A 23740-nucleotide genomic window follows, 5' to 3' on the forward strand; every position below is an offset into this window, starting at 1 on the left:
TTAAAGTAATGTTCATTTTATTAGATCTAGAGGAAAGGTGATTAATATAGTAACTGGTAGTTACATTTCAAAGATCTAATTACATTTTTTGAAGACATCATCACCTCAGTCATAATCACCATACTGTTTTGTGTACTCGGGTATAAAAAGGTCTTGGCAAATATTTGTGCACCACGTCAAGAAAATATCCTGTGAAATTCAAATAGAATTTTACAGTTTTCATCTGGCACAGGTATTTTGTGTTTGCTATAGGACAGTTAATACAAACCCCATGCAGCATATAAACATCATAATTTACAGGATAGATATATATATATATATATATATATATATATATATATATATATATATATATATATAAGGATTTTTTTCTTCTTCTTCTTCTTCCTCTTTCATCAACTTCAAACTGCTCCTGTTCGCATACGTTGTAACCAATTAACATGAAATTTGGTAGGTATCATCCCATGTGGATTATAGTTCAGATGCAGAAACAAACCCAAATGGTCATCTGATGCATTTTTTTTTAGAAACCTTTCAAAATCTTGTTGGGAACCACTGATGTGATTGATCTGAACTGTGCATAGAAATATAATCAAAATGGCTGCCACCAAATTCGCCAAAATGCGCCCAAACATCAAACTGCATCCGTTTGCAAATCATTTAATCAGCTAACTCCTAACTTGGTAGGCGTCATCCTGGGGACAATGGGATTCAAATTTGGCAAATTGGTGTTCTTTTGTAAAGCAAAATAGCGTTCAGACCTACATTTTGTTCTTAAATTTAAAACTGTTTCAGTTTAAAAACTCCAAACCTAAAAACCGTCATGCGTCTGTCAGTATTTAAATAACTTATCTGAACACTGGTGTAGGCTCTTTTCTTTTTTCTTTGCTGATCATAGCTGGGCATGAGGCTTGTTAAACTGTCTATGCCTTTATTGCCTTATACCATACAACAGAAATCACATGCAAGCGAGAATAATTCAATCTCACTGTTGTTAATGATCATTTTAATTTACATTGAAACATCCGTGGGAACATAGAACACAAAATGCTGCAATATGGAGCGTAGACATAAAAAAGCTTCAGTCCCAAACAATAAAATACAAAAGCATTAGCAAGTGCGTAATGTAACATCCACTGAGGTTAATGTCTGACATGTAAAGAGGCATGCTGTGTACATTTGAAACAGGACAGGATTCACACATTTTATCCTGCAGACTGATGCCTCTGACTTAGTAGGACAAGGGACAGATCTTACCCAGAACGTAGACGGCGTGGGGCATTTGATATTGTACATTATCAGGAAGCTACTTGCGTGAGAGACTCAGAGAACAGGTATGCTATAATCTAAAAAGAAATGCATAGCCGTCATAAAAGAACAAATTTAGCCAAATGCAAGCTTCTGTGTGCCTCTCTTCCTGTGTGTGTGCGCCCATCTGCCCACATGCAGTTTTTGTAAAGTGTCCCAAACAAACGGCGACCTCAAGGGGGCCCCAATTCTGCTGGGGTCCCTACGCTATAACATAATTTTGCATATAGGTTAATCCGTCCCTGACATTAAGTATGTAAGAGTGGGTAAGACAGTCATCACTGTTACATCCACATGATTGTCTATCTATAAATCACCTTTTAATTGTTTATGATTTCTGGCTTTGTGTCCCTATCTGTACACTCAAAGACACAATGGTGACAGTGTGCTTGAACAACAACATCCCTTCACCTGCATATGTTAAGCTGATTGTACTTACTGTGGCATGCTGTAACAGGGGGGAAGTGTTACGTGTGTGGGTCATCACTGAATAATAAAGAGTCAGACACAGAGCACTGGGTGTTGACACACTTCAGGCTGTCAGGCGGCAGCTCCCCCGGGAGAGTCGCTACTCCCCCAAGCACCATAGTTCCTCCTCTTGCTCTTGACAGGCAAATAACCATCCCACTCTGGGAGGACGGTAGAACTTCTTACTTTGACTTTTGAGGACGGTAGCTCTAGCTACCCGCCCCTCTAGCTTTCAGGGCAGCTCCTTCAGCATTGTTTCCGGTGGCTGCTGATCTTCACTTGGTTCTGCCTGTGCATCCTGGTAGCCAACTGTTCTGTGCCTATTCTGCCTTGACTCAGCAAGACCAGTGACATCCCATTCCATACACCATGTATAACATGGGGATTAGTTACGTGCGTGGGTCATCACTGATTAATGCTGAATCGGTCACAGAGCAGTGGATGTTGGCACGCTGCACAGGCACGCAGATTTAATTAACACAGGTGCTGCCACTAGGGTACCAGCAATGATAGCCTTAGTGTTAAATTTAATAAGAAAACAAAACAAAACAAAAATTTTGCCACAGAAGGTGAGCGCTAGCCTCACTAAAAGAGATGTCCCACTCTAGGAACCTACTACACTATGAAATCTTTATATGCTTTTTTGGGATCAATCCCTTAAACTGACCTAGTGAAGTCCCAGCATCCTCCTGGTTCCGTAGTAGTTAATCCTGCGAAGTGAACGCTCTCCTCCTCCTTAGTGTCAACAAAGTGCCCCTCTGTGTAGCCTCGAGAAGTGGGACAGATGCTTTCTGAGCTGCGTACAGCCTCCCCGGGCACGCCCCCAGTCAATCCGGACTTGACAGTAAGCTCCGCGCTGGGCAAGCCTATCTGCTCAATTGGTTGCCTAGCAACGCATCTCCTGTTCCGTGTCCCCACTGCACACATTTGCGCAAGAACCAGCGACAGGGCTCTCCCTATCACACATGTCTTTGAAGTCACTGATTATGACATCATCTAGATAACTTTCACAAAGCACTTATAGAAGACAAGGGCATTGCTTGATGCTTGCAAATGTAGCTGGGCTCATAACCAGTTTTCTATACAAGTAAGTAGTACCCCTGTATTGTCATTTGGAGTTTGGTTATTTTTGGCAAGTTTTGTAAAATAATAATGATAGCAAAAAAAAAAAGTTGTGTAGAGTTAATCAAGAGCTCATTAAATACAACCCTTTATTTGATTTAACTGCTTTGAATTCATAAATTCAATCAACATTTTTTCTAGTAGCAGTCCAATGAGCGTTCCACATTTGGCAAGTGCTGGAAAGAAAGATCCCACAGAAGGACAGAGATGCTTTCTACAGTTGAAAAAAGAAAATAGCCATTTAGTTGATCAGTTGGAAGTGAAGATTGGTGCTTATTTGTAGGCACTCAGAAACATATTGGTTATTATTGTAACGCTTAACTGACATGTAGGAATTAAGTTATTCTACAATGTATTTAAAACCAAAAATAGAAATTGCATTAGTGAACTTTTTTTTTCTGCCTGAGGGTTTAAAAAGGTAAAACCTGCTTCATTCAGGTACAGGTGGTTTTTCAAGTTCTCTCATATACAGAGGCTGGAGAAGGCTGGAGAAGAAAAAAAAAATGTAGCACCCACTTCTATGTAAATAGACTTTCCTCACATAACTTTCATTTATTACATAAATTCATGTCGCAATGGAAGAGACGGGTGCTTCCTCTATATACAAGACTGCACAAATGACTAATGTGACCGTAGCCATCTCGCTATCTACTGCCTTGATTGAGATTTAAAGAATGTAACCTTAGACGACAATGTAAACATCTTGCAGACTAGTTATGTCAAATCAGTCTTGTCCCGGTGGACAGTAAACCCTCTTGCTAGGTATTTTGGCAAAGGTTTTGTTTTTTGTACCATAGTTAACGGTCAGTTCTGCAAAGGAAAAATAATAAAGAGCTTACATTTGAAAAATCTAACCATTGTCTGTTATTGGTATTGCTAAAACAAGGAAGCCATTACTTGGATCATGGTAACGTTATAGCTATTCGCTCCTATTATTTATTTATTTATTTATTTCATAGTCAGAATTTTGATGAAGTAATAATTATCTACCTATTATGTGTTCACTTTTAGTGTGGGTGATTAAATTAGCATTTTATAGACACTGAGAAAACTTAATATCCTGTTAGGTCATTGCCTGTTATCTTTTTTTTTTTTTTTTTTTTTTTCTGTAATAAACTTCATAGCTTGAAATTGTATCCACGTTGTGATTTGTGACAGTATTTGTATGATTTGCATTGTGGGTCTCATATCTACAAACTGGGAAGCTCTGTTAGCAACGGTTTCCCATTTTATGAAAAGTAATGTGTGCATTTAAAAAACTAATACCAGTAATTATGTACGTGTTCACTCAGGGTCGGTGATATACTGGAGTGTAAGGTATCAGAAAAATACTATTGCAAAAAAAATGTTACCAAATATACGTTATCTTCGAGCCTTGCAAGTAACGTCCTCAACTTAATCAGCAGGTTCACTGAGACTAAATACAATATCAGCATAAGAGTTTTCTACAGTGTATGTACTTGTTAAGCTTTTTTAGCTTCTGAAGCAGAGAAAGCAATTAATAGTGGGGGAAAAGGCAAAGGTCAAAAAACAGTCAGGCTAACCAAATCTGTCAAGCCTAACTGTAATGTATTAGTGTAGGGGAAAAAAAGGTATACACATTATGCGTCATATTCAGCTAAATTTGGTGACAGAAATCAAAACACTAAGTGTGTGGGAATTGAAACTAAAACTTTTTGACAAGGAAAATGTGAGTATAAACCAGGTGTTATCTGTAGTTTAACCAGATGCATTTTACATTTCATTTGTAAAGCATGCCTCCTTTACCAACAACGTCTTGTAACCCATATGGGAAAGAATGGTTTTAATGTATTTACTACACCAAAAATACTAACTGAAGTACCATTGGCAAAAGGTGTCAGGGCATAAAGGTAATCTACATAAAACAAGCTGAAGACATATAGTGATACAGAATACGCTTCTCGAGTAAAAACAGGAAATATATATTGCATTACATCAAGTTAGTTCGGTTTCACTCAAACCCTTTTTTCTCGAAGGATAGACGTTTCAGCACTTAATTCAGGACAAACTTGTTGATGGGTCTACCATCTTCACAGATTCGAGGCATCAATTATCCAGCTCTGACCCAATCCTTGAATCTCTCCAGAAACAAAAAATGAAAAAAGTGTAACATGTAACATTGAATCTGTTTGGGTTTATGAAAAGCATGTGTGGATGTTATGAAGTGAAGTGTACACTTTGTCAGTTATTCATCCATCCTCATCTGTGCTCTGTTTAACCTGTGCAACTGTTACATTTGGACCCTAAAACATGGCCGCAGTCTACTTTTCAGTTTTGAGCATGGAACTGTGCATTTTTATTACAGCTATCCTTGTTATTTAAAGTTATTATGAATCCCAGGACTTCATTTTTTTATTACAGTTTTGTTATTCTTCAGTGTTGTATTATTTACTGTCAGTGAAAATATGTAAATGAAAAAGTGACATTTAAGACATTAACAGGGCGTTTCTCAGTTGCATTAGTAATGCTTTATAGGCTATTAGCAGAATATAAAACCAGACAGATACTTTTTAAAAAGGTGAATCACACGAATAATGAAAGGTTAAAAATTGCAAAGGGGCTTGGATGGAGACTTCTTAAGAACATAAGAACATAAGAAAGTTTACAAACAAGAGGACACCATTTGGCCCCTCTTACTCGTTTGGTTGTTAGTAGTTTATTGATCCCAGAATCTCATCAAGCAGCTTCTTCAAGGATCCAAGGGTGTCAGCTTCAACAACAGTACTGGGGAGTTGGTTCCAGATTCCCACGATTCTCTGTAAAAAAAAAAAAAAAAAAAGTGCCTTCTATTTTCTGTTCTGAATGCCCCTTTATCTAATCTCCATTTGTGACCCCTGGTCCATGTTTCTTTTTTCAGGTTGAAAAAGTCCCTTGGGTCGACACTATCAATACCTTTTAGAATTTTGAATGCTTGAATCACATCGCTGCATAGTCTTCTTTGTTCAAGACTTTTCAATTCTTTAAGCCTGTCTGCATATGACATGCCTTTTAAACCCAGAATAATTCTGTTCGCTCCTCTTTACACTCTTTCTAGAACAGCAATATCCTTTTTGTAGCGAGGTGACCAGAACTGAACACAATATTCTAGATGAGGTCTTACTAATGCATTGTAAAGTTTTAACATTACTTCCCTTGATTTAAATTGAACAGTTTTCACTATATATCTGAGCATTTTGCTGGCCTTTTTTATAGCTTCTCCACATTGTCTAGATGAAGGCATTTCTGAGTCAACATAAACTCCTAGGTCTTTTTCATAGATTCCTTCTTCAATTTCAGTATCTCCCACATGATATTTGTAATGCACATTTTTTATTGCCTGTGTGCAGTACACAGTTTTTTCACACTTTTGTCTATTAATTGTCATTTGCCATGTGTCTGCCCAGTTCTGAATGCTGTCTAGATCATTTTGAATGACCTTTGCTGCTGCAGCGGTGTTTGCTATTTTTGTGTTGAATGCAAATTTAACAAATTTCCTTACTATACCAGACTCTAAGTCATTACTGTAGATTAGGAAGAGCAGAGGACCTAATACTGATCCTTGTGGTACTCCACTGGTTACCTCGCTCCATTTTGAGATTTCTCCTCTAATCAGTACTTTCTGTTTTCTACATGTTAACCACTACCTAATCCATGTGCATATATTTCCATGAATCCCTACTTGCATCATTTTGCCTGGTCATCCATTATATGACTGAACATGTAGAGACTGTCTTAGTGCTGGTTGCATAAAACACCTCAAGTATTAGGTTTAAGCATAACACTGAAGGATACATTTTCCCTTAACTAGGGTATTGACTTAAATGTGTTGAGGTGCTTTCCGCAACACTTCTAAACATAAGGAACACTTAAGGGGAAAACTAAGGGGATATTTAACAAAAGGTGTTTTATATAACAGGGCACTGATGTTCTGGTATTATCAGTCTGTCCGTGAATTAACTTTGGTTCACTTTCAAAAAAACAACCCTCAACTGGCACTAAATGGTAGTGCACCTGTTCACAGTTGTATATGGAACATAATGGCTGTGCTGTTGTTTGCCTACTTGCAGTCTTCCAAAATCTGTTGGCTCTGTAAAGCATTATTAGATAGTTTATTTGAGTACATCCAAATGTAATTGTAGCTGTCTGAATTGATAATTTCTCTGCGCTTGGACTCTAGTTGAACTCTTCTTACTATACTAAACAGCTGCCAAAAATCATGTACTGTAGTGCTCCTAATTACAGTGAATGGTGAATTAATTTAATAATGAGAAGCAGGAGAAGCCTCTATGATTTGTCAACTCTAATATTTTTTTGTTTTATTTTAAAGTTATATAAACACTTGCTTTCATATAAAAAACACTTATGTTTTTTATTCCTGTTGACGTTTCATTCTTTAGTTTTTTTTTTTTTTTTTTTTTTTTTTTGTATCTAATGCATTTTGTGTTATATTTTCCATGTAAACACCAACAAATAAGATATACAAGTAATGTACCGGTAGTATTAGTAAAGCAGTATTATACAGAAAATGTCTACAGTATGTGTATTTAGTTGATGGTATTTATTTTTTAAAGATTATGACCTTATGTTTTATTCTTATCAAATAAAACATTACCATTACTCATGGTACAAAATACAATTTCCTGTGCCATCAAGTCGGATTACAACCTCTAAGCACACATTTTCTCACACACCAACTGCACGTATTCAAATGACTTATTCAATGTGTGCAGCCTCCATTTACTGACATTGAGACCTTCACTGCCATGGTGTCCCTTTTTGTAGGAATGTGCAGCAATAGTTCCTACTATAATTTCAACCCACACACCCTGACCCATATGTAATTGCTTTCAAGATTATAGCGTCTCTTCTTTAATGAAAGAAAGAAGAAAAATTGGCTGAAATATGAATTGGTTGTTCAGTTGTGGCTTAGCAGGGTTGTCCTTGGCATTTCAGCAATAAATATCACTAAATCACGCTTTCCACGCAAGCAAGGGCAGAGGTTTCTAGCCCTAACAACTTCTAATTTTCATTTAGTCAAAATGTTACTCTGATGTATGTGGGCTAGCAGAGGGACAATTTGAAATGTCATCTTGAACTGGTAAACATCCCAGAAGAGACAGGTTCAGAATGAATACAATTGAATGTCTTTTAATGTATCACAGGCACATGCTTAGTATGTGGAAAAGTGTTATTTCTTTTAAAAGTTGTTCATCAAGGAGACTCAACAGACACTGGTGTGTGTGTGTGTGTGTGTGTGTGTGTGTGTGTTTGGGGGGGGGTTCTTCAATGCAGTTCTGCATGGAGGTCAAGTTGTTTGATGTTGTTGCACACATACAGCGACTGTCAAGCTGGGATTTATAACCAGCTCTTTGTACTCTTGTCCGACCGTTAGACCACACATATTTAAACATATAGGTACATACAGAGTAAATAACCTTAAAGCCCAAAGCCCCTTTCACAGTGGCATACTCTATCTGGGTCATCTACACGATTTCACACTGCTTTTTGAAGAAGCCAGGTCAACCTGGGTGACAGAAGCAAGTACATAATGCACATATGCAGTGCCGCATAATCATCGACGTTCACATGACCACCCTTTCATCTGTTCAGGCTATCAAGATGCCAGACATGTTACGGACGCTTCATTGCTCCGCGCCATGCCTGCAGTAATCTGGCTCATGGTGCGTCTCACTCAACAGAAACATGGTTAAACAGAAAACAGAAATGGCTCACAGGTTCCTTGTAAAAATGAAACCTTCATCCACTTACGAACCCCTGTCATGCATTTTGTCTTGCTCAACCCGGGTTGCAGCATGTCAGCCCACATCCTGAGGTGGATGCTGCCGACTGGTATTGAGCTAGGGTCGGGACCCGGGTAGGAGAGCTAGTGTGAACAGTGCTCAACATTAGCATAATGTGGAGTTTTAACTGGATAGGTTAAGTAATGTTGACCTTTATTTGGTTACATTCACAATCCACTCATAACCCCATCCCTATACATCCAGGGCATTAGACCTAGACACCAATGGTTCTTTCTTTCTTTTCTTTCTTTTTTATTAAACAGTAAAAAACAAAAAACAAAAAATAACATAAAGACATTCAAAGCCCTATAGGGGTTAAGTGATTAACTGTGTTGCTGTTGATGCTACCCTCCCAGAAACAGCTGACATTTCTAGACATATGCCTGGCAGTCTTGTATAGTAGAGATCACACATCCATGTACATGTTTTTGATAAATCTAAAGACTCACTTACCCAACTGAGCTAAAACTTGGTTACAACCACTAGCTATTGAGATTATTCTGAGGATAAACTGATATAGAAATGTATCCAGTGTATAGCTATAGAGCTTTGTATAAACACATCAGCAACTTGCCTGCCATTTCAACAGAGCTGTAAACAAAAAGTGAATGCATTTTTTCTGAACTCGGTTCCAAATGTTCCTTCCCTCTTCTTGGTGATGCTGATTGAAAAATGTCTGAGGAGGGAAGGTAAATTGATATTGAAGCTGTGGGATTAGCACATCTTTTTTATTCCATGCCATGCTAGCTGATTGCTAGCCCCTGGGAAATTGTTGTTGTCAAAAAGAACAAGATTTATCAGCATTGAAACACTAGCAACCAGAAATAAATATTTGTAGAATGGCAAGTTGGCAAAGGGGCCAAAACTGTAACCTCAGACTATATATTCGTGTCACACAAAACCACACGTAACTCAAGCAAACAGTGTTTTCTATAAGGAGATGTGTTCTGTTATATTTTACCAAAACTTTCTTGTGTTTATCTGAGAGAGCCTGGGTTCTGTTGTAACAGATGGTCTGAGCGTGAACCAGCAGTGTTTTCATGCTCAGCACTGGAAAAATGTACCACTCTGACAGGCAGTAGAGCCAATTAGACTTACACAGAAAATGACACACCAAGTAATGCCCAGTACCCACTCCAGCAGGATAGCCATTTCCCCATCCAAATAAACATTCCCAATTACAAACATGCTGTATGTGGTTGTGGGAGCTTTTACTTAGGTAGAACACTGGGGTAATTGCTGTTCTTTTGACTTTCCCGCCTACTGTGTACGAATGCAGATATTACATATGCAGTTCTTTGTTGCACATTTCTCCATTCCAGCAACTAACTTGCAGAGCTTAGGTGATGAAGCACTAGCGTCCTTGACTCACATGATAACGTTACCAGCTGCTGGACCGTGTGTAAAAGAACACACCTCTGTGGGTTGGAACTGATAATGTTTTTTTATTGCCTTCAGAAGGTTACAAACATGGACAGACTGGTAAGTGTTGGCCACAATTCACATGAACCTACCATTGAACATTGATCTTAAACCAGGATTGACAGCTGCTGCCATGTATAAGTTATTATGTCATGTCTGAGGGTCTTTTATTGTATAAGACAGTTTGGACGAGATGAATTGTAGATGACTGAGGTTTGTACCACCCCATGTAGATACGTGAGGCCCACAATGCAAATCGTATTGGACAGTGGAGTACAAATACTGTCACAAATCACAACGTGGATACAATTTCAAATAGTTTATTTTATAGACCAGTTTGTTTTATTAGTACGAATAATAGACAAAATAAAATCTTAAGGTGCATTAATTTATCTATTTTTGTTTCTTTTTATAATAGATTATGACTACTTTGCATACATCTCCTGTGAAATGTGTGTTTTAGCTTTCTATATAGGGACCATGACAGTTCCTTCTGGACTGAACCATTGAGTAGAATCTTTATTTGTGTGATGTATAATAATATCATATGTTGTGATAATATCACAGATTGATCAGCCAGAACCGCTCTGCTTCATTTTGTGGTCCTCTTTCCCAAACTGCACGAGATGACATCTCTTATAGATTAAGAGACATGTATTAACTTATAATGTAACTCAAATGGTTCAGCCCCTTAAACATTTATGCAACAGTCTCTGCAATAGTACAAAGGAGCCTTTCTGCCAATATAAAAAGCCAGTGACCAGGGTTGTAAGAGTTAGGGGGGGAAAGTACTGTAGAGGAATAATGGGGTACATAAGAGCAACAGGATGTAGATAATTACTACATCCGTGCATGGCTCAAAACGAATGTAACATATTAAATGTGATGTGGTGAACTTTAGGGCCATGGTCTATAAATCTGTCTACCAAAGATTAATTCTGATCTTGTTTTTATTGAAATTAACTAGACAGTCTCATTAGAGAGCCTTTGCTGTCAGACAGGGGGATTAACTCCATTGTTAGAAAAAGTTTTAACTTTTGATCCCTGGAAAGGCCATGAATCCCCCTCCCTTGGAGACTGACATTTTCCTTTTCATTGTTTACAAGGACGTCCGTTTGGGATTTCAACATTCACATGAATCCCCTCATGTCTGGCAAAAAGCTGAACTGAAATAAATGGACTCAAGTACCTTGCTTTACCAGGCTTCCATTGAAAGCACAGGGGCATGGTGCAGTAAAGTGAAACTATTCCTTGCTTGGGGAGGGGAACAGTATATGCTGTCTTACATTGTAATTAAAAAGGAATCCATCATGCTCATCATAATATACCCACAAGTTACTGTATAGCCTAATCACGCACATAGGAGTGTGTGCTTATGTAATAGGAGTGAGCTTTTACGTGAGATAAGCTTATTGGGCTTGTATGACTATTTTAGAAAAGAGTTGTGGAGAAGGCAAACATCTAATATAAATACAATTTCTAGGCTTTAATGTGGGCCTTTAATACCAAGTATTGACTCAGGTGGGTGAATACTTATCTAACCAAGACATTTCAGTTTTTTATTTTATTTTTCATTAACTGTTGTTTCACAATAAAAGTTCTCTTGTCTCCGCAAAGTGTTGAGTGGGTTATGTAAATCAAAGGAAAAGACCAAATCTCATTTAAGTGCATCAAGATTTCAGGTTGTAACACAACAAAATGAATAAATCCGGCACTGTGCCTATATTGTATTCCTTTGAATTTAAGATAACCTCAAATTTACGACGTAGACCAAATTTCCCACCCTATATTTGAGGAAAAAATAGAACATCAAATAAATATGCATTTACTAAGACGTAACCTCAATTACGAATAAGGAGGCAGTTTGTGGCCGTCTGCTATCACGTAGCATTTCAGTTATGTGCTGCTTCTCATTTCCAGTCATTATAACTCAGTTTTTCTCCCAATTTGTGAACTGTGGTATTGCTTGGCATGTCGAAAAATCCAGGGGTATGATCAGTCATTTCCAATCTGTCCAAGCTGGCACTGTTTGTTGGAAATGCTGAAACTGTAAAAGCTTCTCTTTCAGTTCCTCAGGAAGCTAATGACGCTTCTTTGAAAAGGGCTTCCTGTATGTGATGGATAATTCGAGATCAGGCAGTAACATTTTGGTTCGTTTTTTCTCAGCAGTAAGTCACGTTGCTGCTTGTGTATTCGGGCAGTGACATCTTTGTATTTTCTCGGTAGTCGCGTTGCTGTTTGTGTACTCATATAGTCACATCTTTTGTTGGTGATTTTGATACACACATCACTACACAGGCTATTTTTCAGAAGCAAAACAATGGTTCAAAAGTGCGTCTTAAATTCGAAATAATACGGAAATTGCTTGCCAGCAAAAAGTCATATGGAGTTAGCTAGATATGTGGCCTTTCTGCCAAAACAAACACAGTTTCACTGTAAAGGACACTCTTAGAAACAATATTGTGCAGTATAAATGTCACACACAATTGCTCTAAGAATATTTGAATTTCGAAGCTTGGCCCCAACACTGATCAAACTTTAAAATAAAACAATTATATTTTCCATGTAAGTAACTTTAAATTGAAACTGTTAGGTAGCAGCCTAAATGCCACTGCTGTGCTGAAACAGAGTAATTTGGGTTGAAGTCTGAGAGTGTGATGCCCTTGGCAGCATAAGAGCTGCCAAATAAACAATTTTAAATACTTCACACAGGGTTTAGGTGGTGTAATGCATTAGCCGTTCACCTCGGGCCCAGGGTTTGAATCCGACTTAAGAGAAATAAGGCCAATATTCACAGCTTACTCCTCAGCTAAAACTTGTTAAAAACCACCATACAATTCAGAACCATTGACACGGGCCACCTTTGCAAGCAGATTGAATAGGCTTGGCTGCTCCCTCAGTCCCCCAGAGAATGGTCCCTTCAGGGCAGCCATGAAATCCTCAGAGTGAAAAAGGGATAACTTGCATTGCTACTCTGATTTGTGGATAGAGGGCATTTCCAGCACTCTTTATCCAGTACTTTCCATGATCCCAAAAATGAAATACAATAAAAACAAAAGACTGGTATTGTTGTAGGTATTTTGTGAAATGAAAACAATTTTAGAAATGGAATAGACCTCTGTTCTTGTAATTAAAAAAAAGTTACATACAGCTGTTTTCCGGGGGACTTTTCTTACTGCTATAAAAACTGTTTGTTTGTACAAAGATTAAACATCACACCGGTGTCTTTCATTACAGATAGCTTTTATAAGCAGATGTGTGTTCAAAATATTTTTTTATAAATCCAAGCACATACTCATCAAAACACAATAAGTTACATTTTGAAAATATTTCTCGAGTTTGTACAGAAATGAATGATCACAGCAGGAAACTGCATTGAAACTCATATACGCAGCTAACAATAACAATAGATAACAATGATTTCCACTGTTGTATCCGCGTTAAAAGCTAATGTATCCCCCTTGTCACTGGGTAAAGCCTACCTCGACTACACTTATCTCATTAAATAGGAGAACTCCCTATCAAAAGTTTGCTGCCAGTAGCAGACTGAGTAGATAAGCAATTTACAATTACATTAATTACATTAATAATCAAAAACAAACGGAGGTGGGTAGTAGTGCCGACAGTAAAGGAAAAGCAATGTGTGTGTGCACAGGATAAAATAAAACCAAAAAAAGAGGGGGGGGGGGGGTAAACACAGTGGAAAAAAAACAACTTAATATAAGAGTCCTTTATACATGTATACTCTTATGCTAAATAACAGATTACATATACTGGTATAAAGATTAAACTATCAACCTTCTACCGCATAGGCCGCTACGCAAACATGAGCGGAGGCTTACAGGCCCAACAAACAGAGAGTAACACCAAAACAATCGAACAAACAAACAAACAAACAAAACCCAGTATGTGTCACTGTTACAGGCCTGTTCAATGCTAGAGGTTGTTGAGGCTGGAAACAGGCACTTCAGCTCTCTCTCTGGAGCCCAAATTGTACAATTTCCAAAAATGTGACTCCTAGCTAACTAAGTTAGGTGAGGTGTACACACAGTACTCGCAGTGTCCTTGATCCCTCGTAGCCTCAAGACACACTGACTGGATTTTTCCTGGTAACCCAGGTGGCTTTCCTGTCTGGTAGCAGAGATTTCTATGTCTGCTATCATACATGCACTTCAAGATATACATGAAATCAAATGGCTAACGGTAGTATATTTTAGTTTTAGCTAAACTAAAATGGAATGCATACAGTAAATCTTTAGTAGTTCCACTCCCCCTTTATCTTCTTATTTTCTCCCTGTTCTTTCTGTGGTGATGCTCTCTGGGACTGTTTCCCATAGGCTGTGATGTCACTAGGCTCTGCAGTTTCCTGTCTTTACACCTCTCTGCTTCCCCCAGGCTACACTAATGTAAAAAAACAAGTCCTCATTACAGTAAGATTTGTCAAAAGCATTAGTGTATACTGTTAGAAAACAAGAGATTAATTGATCTTGGGAGACAAAGATTTTGGCTAATCATCTTCTACAATCCTTTACCATTGCAGTGAAGTACATGCGGGAGGCAACCCCGTATGTGAAGAAAGGATCTCCAGTCTCTGAAATTGGATGGGAGACACCCCCTCCGGAGTCCCCTCGTCTGGGCAGTGTCTCCTCCGAGCCTCCTTCTCCTCCAGCCTTCTCTCTCCATGGAGACAGGAAATACATACCACTGAAAATGTGCTATGTCACACGGAGTATGACCAAATTGGACCCAGAGAACAGGTAAAATATTTTTAAGTTCCTTCTGACCTACAGTTACTAAACTTTAAATAGCTGGTCAGTGGGATGGTAAGCTGGCCTCTACATTGGGCAGAAGAAGCAAGGAAATATGTGGCAGCTGCTCAAAGTTCTGCCAACTGAGCAGAAATTCTTCCACACAACACAAAAATAATATAGGTTAAACTTAACGGTATGTTGCTTCAAATGTTATTTTACATTTTCTTTTTTACTACTTTATGCTATTTGCTATCATTATGAGTGCTTCTGTTGCTCCAATATTGTGTTATTACAATAATAAATCTGTATTTAACTGGTTTTGAACTTGTCTGTAGAATCCTGTGCTGTGATTGAACGGAAAGCTTGAAGCAGCTTGATAATAACTGTGTGTTGGAGCTGGAGATCTCATAACCACTCAGAATGATTACAAACACCATAAAATAGAAAGGAAATATAACAAATACATTAAAATCACGTTCTGGGGGTTGTAGGTTAAGCAAGTTGAAAATCATTAAAATAAAGATTGCCTGCAGTGTTTAGATATGATTTAATGTTTTTAAGTGATTACTGTGTGTGGCCTTTTAAGTTGAAAATTAACTGAACTTACGACTGAACTAAGACTAAGTAAGTTCTTATATTATCTATATAATATACAGTATGTAATCTAGGGAGGTGAGTGACCCGAGAAATAAAAGCTGATGACACGTGATGTTGTTCTGAAAAATATTTAGCTTTGTGTGGATATTTTTATGTGATTTTTAAGAGAAAATGTTTTACTTTATTTATGTTTTCCATAATTTGCATGAAAATTAACATATAAAGAGTTAATTTTATGGATGCCTAATTTATGAGAGAGATCACTTGAATACATGTTATTTATTTTAATTAGTAATCCTTATATTATAATTAGGGGTGAATCAAAGTTAATTAATTTTATTATTTAATTCTGTTTTAAGGTGCAGTTTTAAAAAGCACCGCATTTTGCTTTCAGTTTTTCATTAGGTCAGCCTTTTTAACATCAAGCTGATAAGGACAACATGAAAGCTTGTGTAATAATCTTCAAAGTTTTCATTTGTTTGGACTCTGCTAAAAAGTGGGAAAGAAAAACATACTAGCACCCAATGTGCAGGTCCTCTGGTGATGCTTCATTATTAAGAGTTACTGATTGTAACCTGGAATTTAGCTTTTCAAAGGCAGTATTACTTTATTTATTTACAGAGTAAATCAGGCTAGCAACATCCAGCAAGGTACTGTGTTACAAGTCATACAAAAGTCTTAATACAAGACTTTTCTGCTTCTCTTTTCCTATCCCCATTATAGCATGCTTTGTCCAGTGTGTTAATGCATGCACTCAGAATACAAGAGATTGATGGGGGTGGGGGAGAGCACACTTTGGTAATCATCTTCTAAAATTCCTTACCACTAAAGTGCATGCGGGAGGCAACTCCCTATATCATACAAACACACAATCTAAAATAAAACCCTGGGAGAAGTTACTGAAGACTGTTTTATAAACATTTTGGCAACAAAGGTTTGAGAGCATAGCCGTGTGGTGTGTAGGGTGAGTTTTATTGTAAGGCGAGCGCAGGTTCAGGTCCTGCATGTGCAAAGTTCCTGCCCTTCACTGGGATTCCACAGGTAGAATTGCCTCACTACAGTCGATGGCGGCTCCTCAGGTGTTTGTGGTATTGCGAACGAACACAAATTCTCAACCCCCCCCCCCAGTACAAAACCATTGATATGGGAGGTTGGGTGATTTAAAAAAAAAATTAAAATTAAAATTAAAAACAATAAACTTATTTCATTCCATTTGATTTGAATTGTAACCAACATCTTTAGCCATCATCTTTAAGTGTTCAATTAAAATTATATAGTCGGGAGCCATAGTTAAGAGGCCATGCTGTTTGTATTTCACCTTATAATGAAAATACTAGTGTTAGTGTAATTAAGAGGCAAATGGGAGCTATGACCATCTGTTTCACAGTATAAAGGACCGCCTTATAAAGGGGGAGCACTGTATATTTAAAATGTGCTGTGTTTCCTAATATTATGCCAACTTTGATGGGTCTAATCTGGTCTAGGAAATGTCTATACCTATGCAATAACTATAGACGCGAGTCAAGGATGTCATCCTAGCAAGGGAGACTGTTGTCTCCAAGTAAACTTGCTATAGCTGTTATATTCCTGTCAAGTAATTGCCCCTTCTGCTCTGAGATGACTTTGAATCAGTCATTTGCATGGGGACAACCTCTAGTTTCTATGTTGTCAATTGACTCTTTGTTTTGTTTATTTGTGCAACCTAGTCTGTACCATATGTTTGTTTTATGGCAGGATTTTGAATTCTACTACAAGTGAATGACAAAGAGATCCTGTTTGTCATATCATACCAGATTTTCGGGTTCCTTCTGCCAGTTTTCTTTATCGTTCGTTGCTGGCTTTGCCTTGTGAATGAAAGGTTTTTTTTCAATCTTTAAATCTTTAAAATCTTGGGAATTTCTTTCGGTGACATTACTGAGAAAAGTGTGCTGGGGTATAAATCTTTTTTTTTTTTTTTTTTTTTTTTAATTTAACTTAAAGCATCCAACAACATTTTAGAACACGTTTCATTGGTGTTTTGGTTTTTTTTTTCGCATAGAAACAATGTCCGAAAGAGGTACCTTGTGTTCACAAGACTTCAGCAGTGAAGATCCCATTTGTGATGTAACCTCATGCAACTTTCAACTAGAACTAACGGCCATAACAAGCAATTCTTTATTAACAACTGAGATCTACAGAAGCTTCTTTGACCAAATAGGAACATATAAGCATAGCGTATTGAGGGGTTTAGAGAGCTCTTCGTTCAGTATTTTTTGTGACACCATTTATTCAGCGTTTCAAATTATTGCAATTTCACTGATGGCAGTGCTTTTATAGTTTGGTTGTTTTAGAAGTAAGGTTATGCAATAATACTGAAGCTACTACATGTTTAAAAATGCAGCCCTTTGTATTAAATAAATAAAAATGATACATAAAAACAATAACAAAGCTCTTTGTAATCGGATAGCGGATTGCTTTAAGCCTAGACTATTCTGTTCCATAGCTTATAAGATGCAGTTAATTGTACACTAGCCTTAAGTAGCATCTATCATGGGTACATACCAAGGACAAAAAAAAAAAGTCACGTTTGTATCCCAAAATGTATTAATGTAGCATACCACTGGTCTGCAGTATTGCTGCAGGCTACCGACAGCACCAAGTAATAATAAAAATAAATAAATAATACAAAATAATAATAATAATAATAATAATAATAATAAAAAAAAAAAACACAATACAGTATACCATACTGTATATGAACACTAATCTTGGGGATGAAAATTACTTGATACTTGATATGACCAGAGGAAGTCACCAGAAATAACCAATGAATCCCAGGATGCTTCAGGCAGTTCATGACACTTAAGACATGTAGTGAATGTGCCTGGAATGTCAAATCTGACTCCTGCCCTACACCCCCCTCCCCTTTCTAAAGTTAAAGGAGAATTCCTTTAAAGTTCTAGAACCTTCAAGCAGTTATCACAAATAGAACAGCTCCCCCAGAAGTGCAGGTAAACAGCTGATTGGTCTCTCACATGTCCAGCCCGGGTGCTCCACACCAGAGTTCTAAATATTGTGGGCATGTGAACAGCTGTTCTCATTATGAGGCCAGCCTTTTTGCCATTTGAGGAAGCCGTTTCCTTCGACAAATCAATGGCAAGCTTGTTTTCTCTCTATCTCTGTAGCCTTGCAGAAACACTGAAGCTTTTTTTCAGGGTCTAATTGAGTCAAAAGCTGTAGAACAGAAACATGTCATCCATTGCTTGAGAGCTCACAGAGAGGCATTATGTGAACTAATCTTGTGAGTTTACTGTAATAAAACTCTCATCTGAACTTGTAATGTCAGCATTCTCCGCTTGTTTTTAACTTGAAAAAAGTGGGAATCAATTGAAATGACAAAATGAAGTTGAAACGCTGCAAAAATGAAAGAGTAATTGATCCTAATTTGATGTGATAGCTCTCCTTTAGGTCTTTTAGGTTACACACAGCGAGTAGATTGATGTAACATACCAGGCCTTTGCAGTACATGGAAAATTGGTAAGCCATGGTAGCATTGATGACCTAGAAGGTCCGCCATGGTCTAACAAGGAAATTCTGTATGAGTTAAACAGGGTTTGGCTTTGATGCCATTTGCCAAGCATATTAAACAAAACATTGACAAATATTTGTCGATAATGCAAAGCTGTACTTTCGCATAAGTATTAGATGTGCAATACTTCTACAGTACAAAACTACTGTGTGTAAAAATCTGTGTTGGCAATCCATCACACTAGCTTTGCAACCTTAGAAACCTAGCTTTTTAACAACTTTGTTGGTTTTGGTAAAAACAATCATTAATCTTCCACTGTATATAGATGTATGCTACTGTATGTATACTGTCCATTGTATTCCCTTTTAACATTGCCTCAACTAATATTATCTGTCATTTAAAGTTTGGGACCTGTCTACTACACGATGCATATGTAAAATAACTGTAAAAATGACCATTAAAATGTTGTATTAGAAGTTTAAAAGTGTCTTTAACTAAGGTAACACAAATCTGCTAATCTGCTAATCTGCTTCCTCGTAATTTTCCTTGCAGCCAGTTTGAACTTCACTCCCCAGATGCAAGGCACACTGTAGTCCTGAGATGCAAGGACTCAGCCACAGCACAGGGCTGGTTTAGCGCTGTACAGTCCAGCGCCATTGACTCAGTTGCCAAGGTTATAGCAGAAGTCAAAGAGCAGATTGGAAGAACTGGAATCGCTGGGGGTCGAGAAATACGACATCTAGGCTGGCTTGCAAAAAAGGTAATCAAATATAACTTTTAATAATTACACTGCTTAATATGCTGGTCATTTATATTGTTTTGCCATTTAGCATAAACTTCAAAAAACACTGTATGACTTGTTAAATAAATAAATACATCAATACATAAAAATAAATAAATTAACAAACAAATACATACATAAATAAAGTTCAATAACTAAGACATTTATTTAAAAGGTGCCAGGTTGTAGGAGCCACTGTATACAGTACATGTTCTGGATCCACTTTTGTCATTGCTCATCAGAGGGCCATACATTTGGAGATAGGACTGGGTTGGGCAGAGGGCTAAATCAGTACTGAATGAAGGGGGGGTAGTTAGGGTTGAGCTGTGAGCGGAACTTCAGTATCTGCACAATAAATTCCTAGAACTAAAAAGTGCATCTGATCATTTAAGAGGCTTGGGTAGGGGTTGCTTAACTAATAGAGAACAGAAGTGGACTGTATCCAAAGGCTGTCACAGATATTTCACTCTATAAAGCAATGCCAAAGAAAAGGCAAGAAAGCCTCTTCAAACCTGTAACTTGGAATGGGCATCAATAGCTATGTCTTTCCATCGGATACATTAGCCAGTGATATTTAATGGCTAAAAGAGAAGGGATTATTGTATGATTGGTCTGTTTCTTTGATGCTTTCTTTTCATCACTGCCTCGTTAAGTGAACTTTGGCACGGATCTGGGGGGGAGAAAACTAATAGAGGTGAAGTTTATGCTTTTTTTGGCTATCCTCTTCTCTGGGTTTAATGAGGCCCTTAGAGGCTCTTGTTACATTGTGTGTTTTTTTTTCTCATCCTGTGATGAATGGTTGTGAAGGGAAAGCCTTCAGTACATACTCTGTAGTACTTTCCAAGTTGCTCTCCGCAACAACTGCGACTTTCGTCAAGAGCTGGTTTTAGAATCTGGGGCTCTCCAGCTTTGACGCACTGCTGGAGCAAACTGGAAACACTTTGTATTTGGTACATTGATTGAAAGCAGAAGTGAATGAACTGGGGTTGTTCTTATTGTTAACCCCAGTACACACAGAGCTAAGACAGGCAAGTAGCAGAATTGTGTTCCTTTTTCTACTTGGCTGGTGAAGTTGCAGATTTACCACTGTACTGTGGTAACGTCTGTTCAGTGCTCTGTGGTACAGCACTGTGTTAGTGGAATGTGCTGCTGAATGTTATCTTTGCTACTGGGGTTGCAGTTGTGAACTGATCACTTCACAGGCATGTAATGAATGTCTATCCCATATTTGTTCTTTACAATTACCATTTTTTATCCAAGGGCAAACGCAGAAACAAAGGAAGCTCCTGTTATTTTTTTTTTTTTTTGCATTTTATTTTTTTTTATATAAACTCACTCCACAAACTTGTTTTTCAGGTTATTTAGAAATCTAAAGCTATATTCTAGAACTAAAAAGGTGATCATTATCAGTATAAACACCACATATAAATCTTGTTTTTTGCATTAAGTAGTCATATTCTGCGTGACATTAAAAATGATCATTATTTTTAATTTAAGTTTAAACACTAAGGGGGTGATGTAAGTATAGACGTAGTGCAAATAATTACAGCCAGGCAATTGTTTTGCACTGCACCCTTTGTAAGCTTAAGAGCAATGCAAATTACTCAACACACACACAAATAGTGATCCACAATTATGATAATGAGGGTCTCAATGAGCGCATCGGTCTATTTAGCGGCTGCACAGTGAGGAGTACAGAGAGCAGTAGGTGCTGTATGATATTTGTGGAGCACGAAAATACAAAAGCAAGAAAATATGTCAGAGAAAGGGCAGCAAAGTCCCCTTGGCACACAGAAAATAAAAATAAAAGTTTTCTGAGAAGGAGCTGAGAGTCCTTTTTTTGAAAAGCCTCAGCCAACATCAGTTATGTGAGTATCCTTATTAAGTGATATGTATTGGCCTGCCCTTTTTTGCCTAGCACTGTAAAAGGTGGATTGGGCTATCCCTCTAGGCATTCCAACTGTGGTCTGAAAGGAACCAGAGACTAAGTAGTGCAGAGAACACAGCCCTTTCACATGTGCAGGGATAGCGGTCCCTAGATTGATGCTGGGGTCTAGCTTATCCCACTATTCAGCTATTAGGTTTAGGAAGACCTGCCGAGTGAGACGATAAGCACTTTAGCACCGCATCCTCCAGCATCCCAAACAAAGTGACCCTGGGATTGAATGAGCGGGGTCTTCTTTATCTTGCCCTTCTCTTCCAAACATGTTCCTGCCTCTCCTCAACAAGAGCCAAGTGTGCCACAGCAGCCATGCTGAAGCCAACGATATGTCTCTGCAGGTGTGTACTTTTATACAGCTCTTAGTTACTCGCTTCTACAATGGTTTGCACCTTGTAAGAAGAGCTGTAAAGTTTTTGGAGGGTCAGCAATTGCCTAAGTGCAAGGCAAAATCCTTACATCACATTATAATGTTTGTGTCTGCTTAGTATCCAGATCCTGCCCAATTTCATTCTCTTTTCTTCATTTGAATGCATTTTAATGTAATTTTAAAGGATTAAAGATGGCAAAGTTCTAATTAGATAACGGGTGCAGAATGGCAGGTAAACACCATTCTTTACATACGCGCATTTTTTGTGACCAGTAAAATCAGACTTTACAGCTGCTACACACGACTTATGGCAGCATTATGGGGGTTTTGCACCTGCAGATCACTTTGCACATATCCTTACATCACCCCGTCAATGTTTTAATAGGATCAAATTGAATACATTTACTCAAAGTCTATACAAATTATAGTGAGTTTTCTTCAGGCTTTGGGCTGCAGTTTCCCCCAGTCAAAATAAATATGTATGTTAAAAGCATGCCAGATTTGAAAGAAACTCCTTTTCTTCTGTAGTTTGGGTTCCATTAGTGCTCAGGCAATAGACCATGTAGAGATGAATGTTCTCTTAAAAAACAAAACACCTACGTTTTTGTATCTAGAGTATTATAAGGGACCATCTGATACTATAGTTGATTTTTTTTGGCACACGATTTTGCTTATTTTATAGTAGCTGTGACAATGCAATTTGAATGTAAAATGTAAAAAGATCCGTTACATTGTCTTTAGTTTAGCAGCCTCTTCACTGTTGGAAGCTATGAGCAAACTAATTTGAACCATAGATTTAAAAGATTACAATTCTAAAAAAAGGGAACCATGTGGGTTTGGGTAATTTGACATTGTTCAGGCATCCATGCCTACCTGTAATCTGGGGAAATATAGAAGGAAAATTAATGTTGGGGAAAACATCAAAAGAGCATGGTCCTGTTATCAAGGGTTTGCTATTCCTGGCAAAATATTAATGGAACTATCATTCCTTTATAATTGTATCATTATAGAGTTAGAGAGATCATAGAGATGATAGCCAAATAACTTTTCAGCATCTAAAAATAACCCTTGGTCTGATAAAATGGTGAACTGCTTATTTGGCTATGATTGTATATCATATAATACTATCTAAATTAGAAAAATTGCTAACCCTAAGTCGTTTTAGGGTAGTGGTCAAATGTTTCGCTTTTAAATTATACATTAACAGGGCCTTAAAGCTGGAGTCATGTATAACCTCAAAATAGTGTGTAAAAAAAAAAAAAGAAGAAAAAAACTACCAGAAATAGTTATAGTTCAATTGCAGTTGTATCCACACAGACAGCTGTGCAGAACTCTTAAGTAACATGCATACTGTGCCTCCCGCTGCAACTGCAGATACAGTCTAATATTAACAGTATCATGAAAACGTGGGTCACAGAAGAGTACGGGTAACACTTAACACTTTTTCTTGTTCATAACTAAGGTCTACAGTGTATGGTTTTCACTTTGAAATATTTCATGGTCAGTGCCTTGAAGCTTCTAGGAAAAAAAAAGGAGCTGTTCCATTTGAACAGCACAAATGTCTAATTAATTTTTTATATTGTTCTCACCAGTGAACCACATTTTGGTAATATTGAAACATGTAAGGGATGATCCGTTTAGTACAGTAAACATCACAAGACTTAATGCCATTG

At 37.6% G+C, this 23740-nt stretch overlaps 1 protein-coding gene across 1 annotated transcript in view; it reads left to right on the plus strand.

The window, feature by feature from the left end:
- Positions 1-23740, plus strand: part of LOC121314882 (beta-1-syntrophin-like) — a 45934-nt gene that overhangs the window by 11788 nt on the left and 10406 nt on the right. Inside the window, exons 2-3 of the mRNA XM_041248614.1 lie at positions 14662-14878; positions 19530-19737. Of these exons, the coding sequence (XP_041104548.1) occupies positions 14662-14878; positions 19530-19737 (425 nt within the window). The remainder of the gene's footprint in view (positions 1-14661; positions 14879-19529; positions 19738-23740) is intronic.

The sequence above is a fragment of the Polyodon spathula genome, chromosome 4 (genome assembly GCF_017654505.1).
Source record: "Polyodon spathula isolate WHYD16114869_AA chromosome 4, ASM1765450v1, whole genome shotgun sequence".
In the NCBI taxonomy this organism is placed as follows: Eukaryota; Metazoa; Chordata; class Actinopteri; order Acipenseriformes; family Polyodontidae; genus Polyodon; species Polyodon spathula.